We start from the raw sequence: 15,827 nt of genomic DNA on the forward strand, positions 1-15,827 counted from the left end.
GTTTTAGTGTGAACATTATGTAGTTTCATATTATTAATAAATTAATTAATTGGGTTAGTGAATGTTTTGGTAGTAGTTTCAATTATTTTCGTATTTATAATGCTATAACAGTTTGATTATGTAAAATATAAACAATTTATACAACATTTAGTATTATTAAGCATTATTAACAAAAAACACACACACACAGTAATACAAATAATACGTTTAAATGCCAAACAAAAGGATTATAATCAGATGGTGACTAGTTTGATTTTTTTTTCAACTTACAGCCTACACTAAATTTAAATTAATAAGACAATGAGAGCTTAAACGGACACAATAAATATTTAATATGAACAATTGTCAATGTTCCCATCTAAAAATTATGTTTACTTTGTTTTTAATGGAACTTTTTATAAAAGTTCTCAGCATGTCAAATTCCTTTTTTTTAATTTCTTACCATGATACAATAATTGTAGAAGGTAGAATCAGTAGGGAGAGTTTTCAATATTTAGCCCCATAACGTCAAACTTTGATTTTGATTTTTTTCATATTTTTTTATATTTTCTTTTGTTTGACGTTACAAAAATTGTATAATTGAGAATTTATTTTCTACTGGGTGTACCTTATGTTGTTATATCATGATTTCTTACAAAATTATTATATTTTGTATATTCTAAACAGCAGCTTTCAATTTACTTCAGATATTTTTATGTATTCTATTATAGCTAAAGTATTTCACATATTTTAATACTCAGGTTGACAAAAAAATTCGGTTAAAAATTATCATTAAGTTCAACAGCAGTCTATGTATATTATTGTGTATGAATATTATTGAATAATAAAAAAAAATCAGGATTGAACTGGCCGAACTTTGCAAATTTACCGAAGTTTGAGTTCGGCTCCGGTCGGACTCTAATAAATTTTCTCAGAATGTGCTGTTTCAAATACCTCAAGTTTACTTGCGCAAGTCTTGAGTTTGTAGATGATTTTTCTCCCTCTCTCTTCTATAAATTCAAGGCATGGTTTAATCTGACTGTATGTATATTAGAGTGGGTCAATTTTTTTCTCGACAAAGCGGTTTTCAAAATCGTAATCTACGATGAATTCTAAGAAGTTTTGCCGAAGAAACCATGGGTCTAAAATCAAAACCGAGCTTCCCATTTTTAATGCGAAAATTTTCCTTTCGTATTTTATATTTTTGTATAAATATGCTAACATTTTATTGAGCCTTTTAAGAAACTTGCCTATATTTGGGCTTTCTCAATAGGAAAGAATGGCCAAAAAGATGAATCTTTGCAAATGGAGATGATTAACAATAAACTTCAACCGAGGATGGTTACAAAATCTCATATTGTGGTTGTGCAAGAACCTAAAACCGATCTTTTGAGTCACAGTGGGGGAAATGAAAAATAAAAAAGGGGCAAATAAATTTGTAAGTTCCAAATCGATAATCCGATTTTAATAAAATTTCTCACGACTATAGAGGAGTTGTTACTGAGCTTAAGTTTTAAATTCGGACTTTCGACACTAAGGTTGGGCGGTGCCTCAAGGCCCCAAATTGGGGTGTCTCGGGAATATTAAAAAATAAAAATGATGCCAAATTTTTGTTCTATATCCTATTTGAAAGATTTGTACATATACAGAATCTACAAGAAGAGTGCTACAAAACATATTACTATAACTATATTTATCTTTTATAGTATACAAGATATTCACCACTGAAATTTAAAATTTTAGGTTTTTTACCTACCTTGGTCTGTATTTTTGCAAATAGCGGATCCAAATCTCTCCCGATTTTTTTTAAATATATATTTTTTAATTAACAACTAATTTATTAGTATTATAAGGAAAAAATTATTTCAAATTATTTTAAAACAATTTGAAAAAGTATTTTTTCCCAATTTTTTTTCGAAAAAAGTACTTACATTAATCTTTAGTTATACAGAAAACAAAACCAAAATAAATAATGCGATTATATTTTTCTCAACGGTAAGATTTTGGGAAGTACTATAGAAGAAAAATAATTTCAATATTTGTATAAGTGTGTGGTCAAGAGCCTTCCGAAGTATTTATCTAAATTTAAATAAATGTATGCCAAATTTTTTCTAATCGCATAGCTGCTTTAAACAAATTATGTAATAAATAAAAAAACGCATTATTTATTTTGTTTTTATTTTCCGTATAACTAAAGATTAAAAACAGACCAAGGTAAGTAAAAAACATAAAATTTTAATTTTCAATGGTGAATATCTCGTAAACTATAAAAGATAAAATAATGTTATGTTAATATTTTTTGTAATTATCTTCTAGTAGATTCCACATATATACAAATATTTCAAATCAGATCGAGAACAAAAATTTTGCATCATTTTTAATTTGTAATATACCCGAGACACCCCAATTTGGGTTCTTGAGACTCCGTCCCACCTTAGTGTTGAAAGTCCAAATTCAAAATATAAGTTTAGCAACACCTCCTCTATAGTCGTGGTAAATTTTATTAAAATCGGATTATCGGTTTAGAACTTACAAGTTTATTGCACCTTTTTTTATTTTTCATTTCCCCCGCAGTGACCCAAAATATCGGTTTTTGTGTTCTCGCACAATCACAATATGAGATTTTGTAACCATCCTCGGGTGAAGTTTATTGATAATCTCCTCCATTTGCAAAGATTCATCTTTTTTGCCATTCTTTCCTTTCGAACAATCCCAAACATAGTCAAGTTTCTTAAAAGGCTTAATAAAATGTTAGTATATTTAAACAAAAATATAAAATACGAAAGGAAAATTGTCGCGTTAAAAATGTGAAGCTCGGTTTTGATTTTAGACCCATGGCTCCATACAAATTGACCCACTCTAATGTATATACATACATATTTATGCATGTATTATTTCTTTAGAACAAGCATGGGAAAAACTAGAACAAAAATAATATTTATATGGGAACATCGACAATTTTTGTTGGCCCATAATAATGGGGCCATCCTAGAAGGTACACAACATATAGTATGTTGGAAATTAAATTTATTAGTATGTAATTATAAAAAACTCAGAGATATAAAATGCATAAAATTAAAACTTAAAACAAATATTATGCAAACAATTACTTTATGTATAGCATTTTTAATTTGCATATCATACAACATGTATTTAAAGCAAAGCATTTTTTTTAAACTTGACTTTTCGGTTGTGTTCTTACTCAAAATAGGTATAATAATATATGTACATATGTATGTATGTATATTTTGCATAATATTTTTTTTAAGTTTGCTGTTAATAAAAATAACAAAAACAAAAAAAGTAATAACATCGAACCTCTACTTGGAAACCGTCGCCAACGCCTATACTATATTGATGGCAAACGCTGTTATCCTCATCCTCCGGATATTCAACAATGGGAGCTGGGGAGGGGGGCATTTCAATTATGGGACTACTCAGGTCATGACCTTGATCACCACCACCCATTAAAACAACAGGTGGCATTGCTAGCACAGGCCGATGATAGTAATCATTCATAACATAAGGACTGGATTCTGTGACGACTGTGGGTGACGACGACTGTTGCTGCGACGTCTGTGTTTGGGGCTGTTGGATATGCAAGTTAGGATTGTTTTGAGATGCAGTTCTCATTACAAAATGACAATTACTATCATTGCTACGTTCGCTGTTGTTGTTATTACTATTATTAATATTATTGTTAGCAATATTTGTTATTTGACTTGTTTGTGTGGCAACAGTTGGGGGAAATGATGTATTTGATGATGATGGTGTTATTGAAGGACTTGCTGGAGCTTGAGAAACATATGAATCTGATGCTGCAACTGGTGGCGATGACTGATGATATGCAAACAAGGGCAACTGAGGCTGGTTAGGAAGGACATTCTGATATTGTACAACTTGATGTTTAGTTGAAGCAATATAGGTCTGTGGCAACAGTTGTTGCGGAGGCTTTTGAGTTGTCTGCAACAGATGTGTTTGTTGCGGCTGCTGTTGTTGCGATAGTTGTTGGCGTTCTTGGGGACGCTGTAAAGTATTAGGTTGCGAATCCAATTGATTTAAAAAGTCAAACTCACTCAAGACACTTTGTAACTGTTGTTGTGTCGACAATTGTAAACGGACAAAAAATTTCAAATAGTATATGTAGGTATATAATATAAAGGAGATCAAGAAAATAATAACAAGCAAAACATAATACAGAATGGGCAAAATAAATAAAATAACGCGGCAAAATAATAGCTAAATATTAAGCAGAAACATGTATGTAGTATACGTATAGTAAATGTGTAGTAGAAAAGAAAATACTAATGTATGCATATAAAATATTTATGTATGTTTATATGTATGTATATACTCTGTACATAGTACATACATCCTTAACCTTTATTTGTATACTTTGGGAAAATATAACAATTTTTGAGCTCAACTAAATATATGTATGTATGTATGTATAATTTTATTTCCTTTCAATTATTTTACACCAGTTACCACAACACCGAACTTTCTTACATTTTTATTGAATGAAATGCAATAAACATTTAAGAACTCTGTAATAGCTGAGCCCAACTTAGTGCAGATGATAACGATTTACAATGTAAGCCTGATTTGAGTACACTGAATTCAATTTACAATTGTAAAACTCAAAAATTTTAAACAAATATCTGTATTATAATATTTGATTGGCATAAGTAATCGATGCCAAAAATATTTATATGATAAAGACTAGTACATACACAATACACAGTGATTTTATAATGTCCTCTAAATGCAGATTGTTTTTTTAAATAATTTATCAAGATATTTAGTAAAAATTCTGGGTTTAAATACATACTGGTACAAAATAACACATGGGGTTGTAGGCCTAGGTGAGGACATGTAAAAACCGTTTTCAAAGATTTTGAAACACCCTGTTTTTATAATATTAGATATTTTATTAGGTACTCTCACTGAAATATCCTTTTAATTTTTAAAACATATAACATTTTTTTTTAAAGAAAAATCTATCAACTTTAAATTTGGAATCGATTTTAGTTTTACACCACGCTAGTATCATGATTACATTTTTAAATCAATTCCCCCGACTATATAGAGTCGTGAAGTCGAATATATGTAGATCGAAAAATACAGTTTAATAAAATTCTCTGCTGATAATAACAGAACAATTTCTACACTTTCAACTTATTAACAACTTAATACCTGTCAATTGTTAAAAAAATTAAATCACTGTGTTGTATGGACAATAATACAATTAATCGAGCCATTTTTTATAATGATATACAATAGTGAGTAGATATGCAGATGATAGTAATATGTTTTTATAATGCAGGCAAATGAATGTATATATTTATAGAGAATAGGGTATGTTAGAAGCACATGCGCTGTTATGTAGATTTCAAAGGTGGAAATTTAAAAAACTTACCTCTTGGTCCAATTTAGGTGGCAAAGTAGCCGGTATTTGTGGCGGCAGTACATCAGTTGGTGTATTCTGTTTCGAGCCACTTGTTGGTGGTTTTGGTATTGGATTCGGTTGCGAATTTTTGCCGACTATGTTCAAATGAAGATTATTGTTAGCAGCAGCAGTATTTTGTTGTTTCTGGGGTTGTTGGGGCGAAACAATTTCAGGGGGCAAAGCATCAATACCTGGAATTGCCAAGGGACGAACACCACCTAGACCAGATTTTGCGGGGTCGGGGCATTCTCCAGGCGTTTCAATATGTTCAATAATTGGCGCTTCAGGATCGCATTTCATATTTTGAGCTAAAGCTCCGGGAGAATAAGGTTCTGGTTCTTGATTTATAGTGCCAGAAGAAGGAGTACGGGATATGGGAGATTCTTCCCTATCCCCTGCCGTCTTTCCTTCAGCTAGATTAGAATTGGATGGTGTGTTTCTTTTGAGCAAACGACCCCACGTTGCAACATTTATATTCATTTGCTTGGCACGTGGAATATTTTTAACTTGCTGCTTGTTAAATATCATGCGTTGACGTTGTAGCTTGGGCTTTTGTGAAATCATTGGATTCAAGAATTTTATCTCGGCAAACAATAGACCTTGTGGTTCCAACTGCAGCGCCATGCCATGCCGAACATCGTCGATAAACTCCTCCAGGCGTAAAAACTTTACAGCACACAAAGAACGCCAATCACGCCAGTACACTCCGATCTCGAGTTCACGAGAGCGATCTAGATCAATAGAGAATCGTTGATCCCAAGCTTGCTGCGAACATGGTTTCCAAGAAGTTTGAGCCACTGTCATATTGTCCAATTTTATAACTGCCATTATTTCGGATGATGTTTCGTCTTTGACCGAGTAGCTTTTGGAACTACTGCGCGATGTAACGCCCTTAACAAAACTTCGCAAATCTCCTGGACTAGAATTGTTGTCTTTATCACGACGTGATCTGCCGGGAACATCTTCCAAAAGTCCCTGACAACCCATTAAACGTACTTCTAGTTTGCCAGTAACACTAGCACATCGACCTAGAGTAGATACCTGCTGATACGGTTTACCGCCTAACAAGCCACCGTGAAAAGGTTGCAGGGAGGTGTAATTAAATGGTACAGGGGAGGAGGCTTGTTGAACCGACTGCAATTCACATTTCAGTTGTTGAGCTGCTGTGGAATCTGCTGGTAGTTCCAGACGCCGCAAATCCAAAGAATGGCGCAATAAATCCAACTTTCGAGATGATTCCGATAAACGGACATGTGCCTTTAAATATTTGTGAATAAAAATGTTAGAATAATACTTAACCCCTAATAACTACTCTTGGTTTCTTCTGTTTTTTTTTTTTTTGGATTAGGATTTGGATTAAAAATGCCACAAACTATTTTAGTTATTTATTAAATATAGTTTATTAAAACATACTTACGTAAATGAATACGAAATTAATCGTTTTATTTAACACAATACCATACCTACGTATCTACTTAAGGTTGGACACAAAAAATAATAATATTGATTGTTTACATTAAAACTGTTGCAATAAGATTTCTAAAATATTTATTTCTGTTAGTATAACAACTTTAATAATAATTACACATTTTAATCTAAAGTAATTGTTAGGTTTAGGATACAAAAATAGAGATGGTAAATGCACAAAAAAAAAATTCTGGAAGTAATTTAAAATGTAGTATGTATCAGATTGGCAGTATTTTAAAAGGTTGGCCACCGTACACTTGTTGCACTCAATAATTAAGAATATGTATTCAAATCTATTATTTTGAAATTTTTTTTTTTAGATTGTTTTAATTTTTTTTTCTGATCGAAATTATCGTTATCCTTAAAATTATCGCAACATAACGTTACCGAAATAATCCAAATTAGAGCTAAAGTTATGTTTTAACCGTTTAACCGAATCGGTAGCCAACCTTGGTATTTCATTATAAATAGGTGTATCGTCTTGATCAAGTCATGAAGGTCTTTTTAAAACCGGCATTTCACCTAGTGAGAAAACACGTCCACGTATTTGGAAACGTTCTGTTAACCATCTTTGGCAACTTTCACAAGAACAATTCGGATTTTTTGTAGGACCAACGTGGTGACCAGGCTTACGTGAAGCTACAACTCTACCGAACATCTTAGCTTTATCAAGGTATTCCGAAGAATAGCCCAAAGGTGGTGGCTGCGTGGATGCCTCACTGATAGCAGGACTGGGACGATTATACATATCGAAACGTCTAGCTGGTGTAGGTGTCGTTACGGGGAAAGTAATCGCACTAGTAGTACTAAGTGGCGTTTCACTACCACAACGTTGAAAATGTATATTGTAAGGAGGGGGTGTTTGATGAGGCAGAGGAGGTTGTGGAGATGTTTGCCGACTTAAGTCGGTAGGTGTTAATACTGGTGTTCCAGAGGCCGATAAGTTGTCGCGCGTCTCGCTTTTCCAGCGTTGTAAATTAACTCCATAGTTCGGGTAGAGTAATGTTGATTCATTATTCTGCAGGGCATGTACCGATTGCGGTTGTTGGGATAAAATATTTTCGTTCATGGGCTGCGAATGCTCTAAATGTGGGCCGAAAAATTGTAAAAAGCCTGGTTTATTTCTCGGAAAATGCGAGGTTTGTTGGAATTTATAATTTGCAGCAGTCACTCCTGCAGGAACAGGTGATGTTCTCAGAAATGTTTCATTTGTGTAGGAGGAAGTTTGGTCTGTTTCAGAGACAATATCTAATTGATGAACTACTGAAGTACTCGGAGACTTTCTTTGGAAAGTGTTTACCTCAGAAATGCTTTGTAAATGGCTATTTCCAGGTTGGTGAGATTTGGGTTCGTCTTCATTAGAATGACTTCGGGACCATAATCGTTCCATTTGTCGTATTCTTAAACGATCTAGGGCATTTTCGTATTCAAAACTATCAGATTTGGCCAGAGAATATGAAAGATCTTCCAGTTCATCAGTATCTTTACATGATGTTTCAGCCACGTCCAGTCCAGGCAAAATACTGGATATGCTGCTGCAAGTATTGTCACGAATAGTTGACCTTGAAGAATTCGGATAGCCCAAACTTAAGGTATCATCTGATGATTGGCGTAGGTATTTTTGTCGGAGGTTCTGCAGTTTAACAGCTCTTTGATCGCCCACATGTTTGCGAAATAGCAATTGCTTGGATTCGTGAATCTCTTCAGCGGTGCTAGACTTTGTTATGGCGTGACCAATACTTATATCTTTAGAACTTTCAGATATTTGATTAGGTGACGCTGTGACATTATTGCCTGCTAATCGCCGGGGCAGAGAATGACCCGTTATACGCTGATGCCTTAAGCGCATTTGGTCATTATCCAAAACTGTTTGAAATGTTGAATTTGATTCCTGATCAAGTCGTTTATCGTCGTCATCAGAGTCCGAACTAGATTCTGCATCTGCTTGATCATCGTCTTCGGATCCAGTGCAATAGACATCGATATGAACAGTACGTGGTTTCTTTTGTGCCTCCGATTGGCTAGGCTTTTCTGATGCCGCCATTGAGGGAAAACAGCTGTCATCCACATTAGTTCCTGCAGCTCCCCCCATCAATGAAGAAACTCGCGGTAACGAAGATGATTTAGACGTTTTAATAGTTGAAGGTATATAAGAAGGCTAATTAAAAAAATTGCGTTCGTTTAGTTTATTTTTTTTATTTTTTAATATTAATGTATAATTTCTATTTTTACCATATACGAGTTTTCCTCACTAACACGGCCTCTAAATCCCGGCTGATGTAGCAAATCATCCACTGTAGCTCTTCTATGATCATATGATCTTCGCGAATCTCGTCGTTCCAATGGACTTCGCTTGCGTTCATGTTGACCAAAATATTTCATTTCAGTATCACTTGTTTGGCAAACAGCATCACGTAAACTAATTTGTTTAGCCCCTTCCGCATAAGAAGCCTGCTCGAAAAACTGTTTTCAAATACAACATTATGTTATACTGTTTCGATATCGTTCGTCTGAGACAAATGACGAAATGTTTTACCGAAACAGCATGTAAAATGCAATAGATAAAAGAAACACCCAAACACATGAAACCATTTATTCTTATGAGTTGGATTGCAAACTAATCGAATTAAATAGTTTATTGTTAAGGTATTAATGCACCATAAAATACATTCCGCAAAACCAGAGGTTTTCTTTTATACTGTTACGGTTATTTATATTTATATTCACTTCGTTACTTTTATTTTCATTATTACATATTTTGACAATTAGATAAATTAGATAATATCATAATTTATTTATTTATATTTTTAAATAGGAGTTACTAAGAATTATACGCGATACTACTACTACTTCAACTCGAATAAAAATGATTTCAATGCCCTTGTTAAGTGTTTCCCTTTATTAAGGGCTGCGTACGATGAAATTTGTGCACATTATCACTTATAAAATTGTTCATTCGCAAATCAAAGAACATTTTTTTGACAGCTACATAAAATAAAATCGTTAAAAATTTATTAAATGTTTTTAAAAATCTTAAAAGAAAAAGTAGTTACTTAAGAGCTTACTCTTACCCATAATAAAATTGTTATTCTTTTATCAATTATATACATATGTACATACACATATTATGAATTAGAATCATTCAATTTTTCTTCAGTGTTTTGTAAAAACTAAGATAAATAGGAAAAACAAATCCATATAGCGGGTAAGCAAGTAGCTGTCAAAGTACAATGTTCTGAAACGTTTGTCAGTAATGTTAAAAGAAGAAAGATCAACTGATAGACAAATTAAGATATCATTATCAATAATAAAAAAAAATGTTTTAATTTTTATAGAAATCTGGATTTTTTTGTGCATTAATTTCATTGGACGCTAGTCTTAAACGTTAAACGATATATTCATATATACCTTTTCGGGTTGCACAGTGTAACTAGCAGTGGTGTTGAATACGAATGGCTTAGAATCCATTTCTGGATTTTCAATTGACACATTATCGATGGCTTGCAAGTCGGTGGGTGATAAAAAATCTGCCACAGCAGTAACTATAATGTTACAAGTACTGCGACATCTGGTACCGTAAAAGTTCGATACTGAATCCTTAGCTTCAGAGGTCAAAGTGTCGTCATTTTGAGGTTTATTTGAATTGTTTGATCCACTGAATGCAGAATCAGCTCCACCAATATCACCGCATGTCATTGACGATGTTGTGGAACGAAAGCTCTCTCCTTTTTGAAACTCTGATGGGTTTGTGTTCTACAAAAAAAATAAACAAACATGTGAACATACATAAGACATCGAAACAAACAGATATTCATATGTACTTTAATCTCACCTTCATAGGATCTTGAGAACGTGCTGAAGATCTTGAAGAAGTTCTTTTGAATGAATCCGATGTTTTGTCGTCTTCATATTTCGTGCCGCCTGCTGTTGTATTGTCATCAACTTTACTCCATTTATATAACACACGTACCGGATTAACTGTGTCATTTGTACTAAATTCTTTTTTAACTGTCTCTCCAGCTCTGGCAAATTTTAACTGAGCGCTCACTGTCCATTCTGCCGTCAGTTCATGCGGCATGGGTGCTCGTTGTGCTGAATGATTTTGTCGAAAATCTTGCGAGGTAACACAACCAGCCCCCGCTTCTGTACCTTTATCATCATTAGATGGCGTTGGATGCTCGCGATTGCTCATTTTAAATTTAATAGAAATTGTTTAAAATATCAGCTTGTTGTTTATCATTTCGTTTTTTTGCATCACTTTTCTTTTATTTCTATAGGTAGTAGGTACTTTTACTTTAAAGATCTGTTTATATTTACACTATTTTGAGAACACTACTACTGCCCACACAAGTAACACTTGGTATTTTTTATTCATTCATTCATTCATTCACCTTTATTGGTTTATCTTGGGCACTTAAGATTCACAATGTTTCATTATGTCTTTTTGAAGAAAAAATAATAAAATAAAAAACACAAAACTAGGGCGTATTTTAAACAAACTATAAGTATTCGAGGTGTATGTAGTTACAGTACTGACCAGCAGGTTTTCCCATTTATTGTTTATTTCATGTAGAAGTTTATTAGAATACGTATTTATTGATGTACAAATTACTTTGTTATTTTATATTTTCGGCTTAATAACCAGCAAAAAAAAAAAAACACACTCACTTTGAGATTTATTAATTATTTTTCTTTTCAATTGAAGGGCTTGCTGAAATAACTCGATAAGCTACAAAATCAAAATATAAAAGTAAAAAATCGGTTGGGAAATTTTGGATTCCCCCGGCAGCATATAAATAAAATGCAGAGAAGTCAGTGATTTTGAAAAATTGTATAGTGCAAGTTAAGTTTCAGCTTTTTAAGATTCATTAAGATTCCATTCGCATCTGCGGCGAAAGAAGATAATTTTTATTTAAAATTTGTTTTAAATATTTTTTAACAAATTCTCATTTGTAATTAAAACAAGTAAGAGCTATATTCTGCTGTGCCGAATCTTATATACCCTTCAACAAATTATACTTTAAAATAAAAATTCTAAATTTTTTAGTAAACTAATTTTATAATTTTTTTTTTTCAAAATTTAAAAAAAATTTATTTAAATATATTATTGAACGAAATTTTATGAAAAAAAAATGTTTTTGGTGAAAAAAATTCAGGTTAAAAAATATTTTCCGATTTTGACCCATTGCAAGTCCGACTTACATCATTGCAAAAGTCTTTAAAATATCTAACATTAGATATCCATCCATATTGTCTATATTAATGACATGTAATCCAGATATAGATAACAAATGTATCAAAAATCGGCATTTGTGGCCCGGGTCTATAGCGGATATATCGATGTAAAAATCGTGTATGTAAGTTTTCTTGGGGGCTAGGGAAAGTTGATTTCAAAACATACAGATTTATTGCTGCATTCCTTTCAATTGTTAAGCTTATTTTTTATTTTTTTTAATTTCTTTTTAACTTTAATTTTTTCGAATACGTTTAATTTATTAAATTGTGTTTATATGTATTTATGTATGTAATGCATTTATTTGAATGAAAACAAAACATCTATCGGTTTTTTAATTCATATTTTTGTTTTCTTAAACATTTTAGTTATGCAAAATTATTTAATAAACAAATCAGAAAATAGATTTTCTTAAAAAAATTACTCTAAATAAAAGTTAAAAAGCTTTTTTTGCCCACTCGCTTGCGCGAGAATATAAAGACTCGTACATATTAATATGTAGAACAGTGTTGCCAGGGGGGTTTGCGTTTTTACTAAAATCTAAAAAGTTTCATTTACAAAAAATGTGAATTATTTAAAGTTTATTATGTCCTTTTATCCCTTAAATTAAGTAAAACTAAGGAGGGCGCACGCAAAAAATGGTGTTAATCGTTACAAAATTTAAATTAATAATGATTTTATTAAAAGTAAACATATTTTGTTTGCATCTTAAACATATTATGAGTACCCATTAATGGTTATTTGTAAGTTTAAAATAATTATGTTTAAACGAACCATACTCAATCCAATTTATAATTGAGATAAAATGAAAATGTTTACAGTAACAAAAATATTGTTGTAATTGAATTTAAACTTCAATTATATGTATGTATGTACGACAACAATATACTATTGTTCACACAATCACATATTTGAAAAATATCTAAGAAAACTAATCCAGAAAAACCAAAAACAAAATTTTGTGCTAAAGGTGAAGAAGATGCAATATATAATTCATAAAATGATTTGATAAAGAGCTGAAACTGGCCCAAAACTAAAATAATTTAATTATGTACTTTAGTAAGTTACGAAAAACGTAACAAATCGGCAACACTGAGGCAGAAGAATATAAATGAAATTAAAAGTGAAAATTTATAATATTAGAACAAGAAATTATAATAGAAAAATAAATGTGTCGTAGCAAATAAAAATTAATATTTTCACATGACCTACTATACACTCATACATAAATAAATACACATACATACATACTATATGTATATCTATGTATGTATATGTATATTTTCGAAAATTAAATACATACATCCGCACATATGCAAACTTCTTAAAAATAATATTGAGAGCTTTTTATTTTTGGGAAATACGCAGAAATTTAAATTAATTTTAAATAAAGAAATTATTTTCATTAGACAAAATTCACGTTTTTTTTTTTTTATTTTTTATTTTTATTTGGAATGTAATTTCTTTTCCCAATTATCATGTAGTATTTATTATGCAATCGTTTTTGTTTCAATATTTTATTAGAATTTATCAAAAATTTCACAAGTTTTATTAAGAATATTTGTAGATAGAGAGAGATGTATTAGATACACAATAACTAAATTCAAATTTATTTATTTTTGAAACATATGTTTTTTACGGTTACAACTGATCATCATTATTAAAGCTCATTTGAAAAAAAGTAATTCACAAACAAGAAAAGTAAAAAAAAAATATTGAAAACGTTTCGAACAACACCACGTCTCGCGTGCAACTGATTTCAATGTGACTGTAAAATTTGTTGTGGAAAATAAGTGTTGAATTTTTCTTTTGCTCCCAAAATATATGTATATGTATGAATTTATGTACATATATGTGGGTAAGTGCGAATGTCTACATGCATACATATATTTTTGGTTTTGATATTTTGAAATCAGTGTATAAATGCCGGAAAATGTTTCACTTTTAACCGACACAGGAAATTTCATTTGTTGGTTAAACGAAATCATTAACCCTAAAATAGACGTTCGACGTATCTACAAAGTCTCAAAATTATACCTTAAATCGTTATCCAATTTAGACTGTTCTTGTTTTTTTTTTTTTGTTCTTAAATATCAAACCGTGTAGTGTATATTAGGGTGTTTCACCAAAACCCCTTCCTCTTTCTTTTATTTGTACAACTCTGAAAGTGGAATATGAATTCTTATGATATAAACGATTTTTGATAACAAGTTTGTTAATGTTTCTTCTTAAGAGACCCAACCTACAAAAACTAATTATTGGCAGTAAATTTTATATGGTTAAACTATCAATCAAGAAGACTACAGCATTAAGCATATAGTTTGTTAATAATTAAAATCGGCCCACAAATCGGCATATAACATGTTCAGAGGTTTCAACATAAAGTTCACTAAACCTGAACTGTTCATTACCAGCATAGCCTACATGACCAGTTACCCAGCACAAGGTGAGTTCATTGTGCGCACCAAGTTCATTCAAAGATGTCCATCAGTCCATAACAACACCAGACCTCACTTCATATGATGATAAGGCTCTAAGAGCTGCCTATCCGACATAACAAATATCATATTATTCCTTAATCCTAGTATTCTTAATAATAAGGCCTAGAGTATTGCTGGAAATGTACCTCTTTGAAAATCATAACTCATTAATTTTATATTTGGAAAGCTACTTTAGTGTGTTTTTTCATAAAAATAAGAAAAAATAATATTTTACTGCCACACGATCCACTTAGAACATCAAGAAAATTAAAATTTGTTGAAAGAAGTGCATTTTTTGAAATATAAGCGGCCGTAACTCAGCCATTTTCCAAAAACAATATTCGATATTTCACTACATTTGTATGATGTTATTAGAAGGCCGAGATTTTTAAGCTTTTAGATCTTTTTAGGAAAAGATTATATGTATGTAGCAAATATATCGAACTGGTTCCTCTAAAGACTCAACTCAAAATTTAAAAATGTTCAGTAGACACAAAAAACAGTTTTTTTTAATACATTACAATGAAAGTTGAAGAACAATCATCAGTGCGATATAATTTCATTTTGAAAATTGAAAAAAAAAAATAAAAATTAAATTTTCTTCATCGTCACGTATTCTCAAAAATATATTAAAAAAAATCATAAAAAACTACCCTAATGTATATAAATAGATTGTACGCAGCGAGAATCGTGACGTTGCGATATTGACAACGTAAATTCATAATTTTCATAATTTATGTCGTCAATATTTAATTTTTTTTGAGAATAGCGATCAAGAATATACATATCTTGTTCGAATCTACACGAAGTATATTTTAATTGCGACATCGCTATGTACAAATATGCACGAGAAATTTACGGATACCACGTTATCTTAGGTAATCACAACTTTCAAAAATGAGTGTGTGTTTTTTATAATTTTCGTTAATTACTTGAAAAGTTATGACCCTAATGACATGTTTAATAAAATATTAATATATATGTACATATTAACATTTTGAGAAAGAAATAATAGAAACAAATTCACATTTCTGTCACCTAGGTCATTGTGACACAGTGTCCACACGAATTATTAAAATGTGATAAAAAGCAAGGAAAATAACGAAACATATTTATAATTTACACTCTAAGTACTCTCTCTCTCTCTCTAATATTCTAATGCTCAGTTACAGGCCTACCTAAGCAAAACCGTAAGGCGGAACGTTTTTTTTCGCTTATC

At 31.3% G+C, this 15,827-nt stretch overlaps 2 protein-coding genes across 16 annotated transcripts in view; both read right to left on the reverse strand.

Annotated features, from left to right (window-relative positions):
• The window catches only part of Pkn (serine/threonine-protein kinase N), a 65,887-nt gene that overhangs the window by 7,971 nt on the left and 42,089 nt on the right, over positions 1 to 15,827 (reverse strand). For 10 of the 14 annotated variants that reach the window (XM_065513406.1, XM_065513405.1, XM_065513401.1 and 7 more), the window contains 2 exons: positions 5,399 to 6,685; positions 3,298 to 4,071 (listed from right to left, as the gene is read on the reverse strand). In XM_065513406.1, the coding sequence (XP_065369478.1) occupies positions 3,298 to 4,071; positions 5,399 to 6,685 (2,061 nt within the window). The remainder of the gene's footprint in view (positions 1 to 3,297; positions 4,072 to 5,398; positions 6,686 to 15,827) is intronic. The other 4 variants (XM_065513408.1, XM_065513409.1, XM_065513398.1 and 1 more) reach the window with 3 other exon arrangements.
• On the reverse strand, positions 6,936 to 11,590 carry LOC135962125 (uncharacterized). Of its 2 annotated transcripts, none has more exons than XM_065513877.1 (4): positions 10,728 to 11,590; positions 10,304 to 10,648; positions 9,128 to 9,346; positions 6,936 to 9,053 (listed from the first exon to the last, which is right to left on the reverse strand). In XM_065513877.1, the coding sequence occupies exons 1-4, from the start codon at positions 11,085 to 11,087 to the stop codon at positions 7,386 to 7,388; spliced, it is 2,592 nt and encodes an 863-aa protein (XP_065369949.1). In that variant the 5' UTR covers positions 11,088 to 11,590; the 3' UTR covers positions 6,936 to 7,385. The 2 variants fall into 2 exon arrangements, with proteins under 2 accessions (XP_065369949.1, XP_065369948.1); XM_065513876.1 differs by having other exon boundaries at positions 9,128 to 9,358.

The sequence above is a fragment of the Calliphora vicina genome, chromosome 5 (assembly GCF_958450345.1).
Source record: "Calliphora vicina chromosome 5, idCalVici1.1, whole genome shotgun sequence".
Taxonomy (NCBI): Eukaryota; Metazoa; Arthropoda; class Insecta; order Diptera; family Calliphoridae; genus Calliphora; species Calliphora vicina.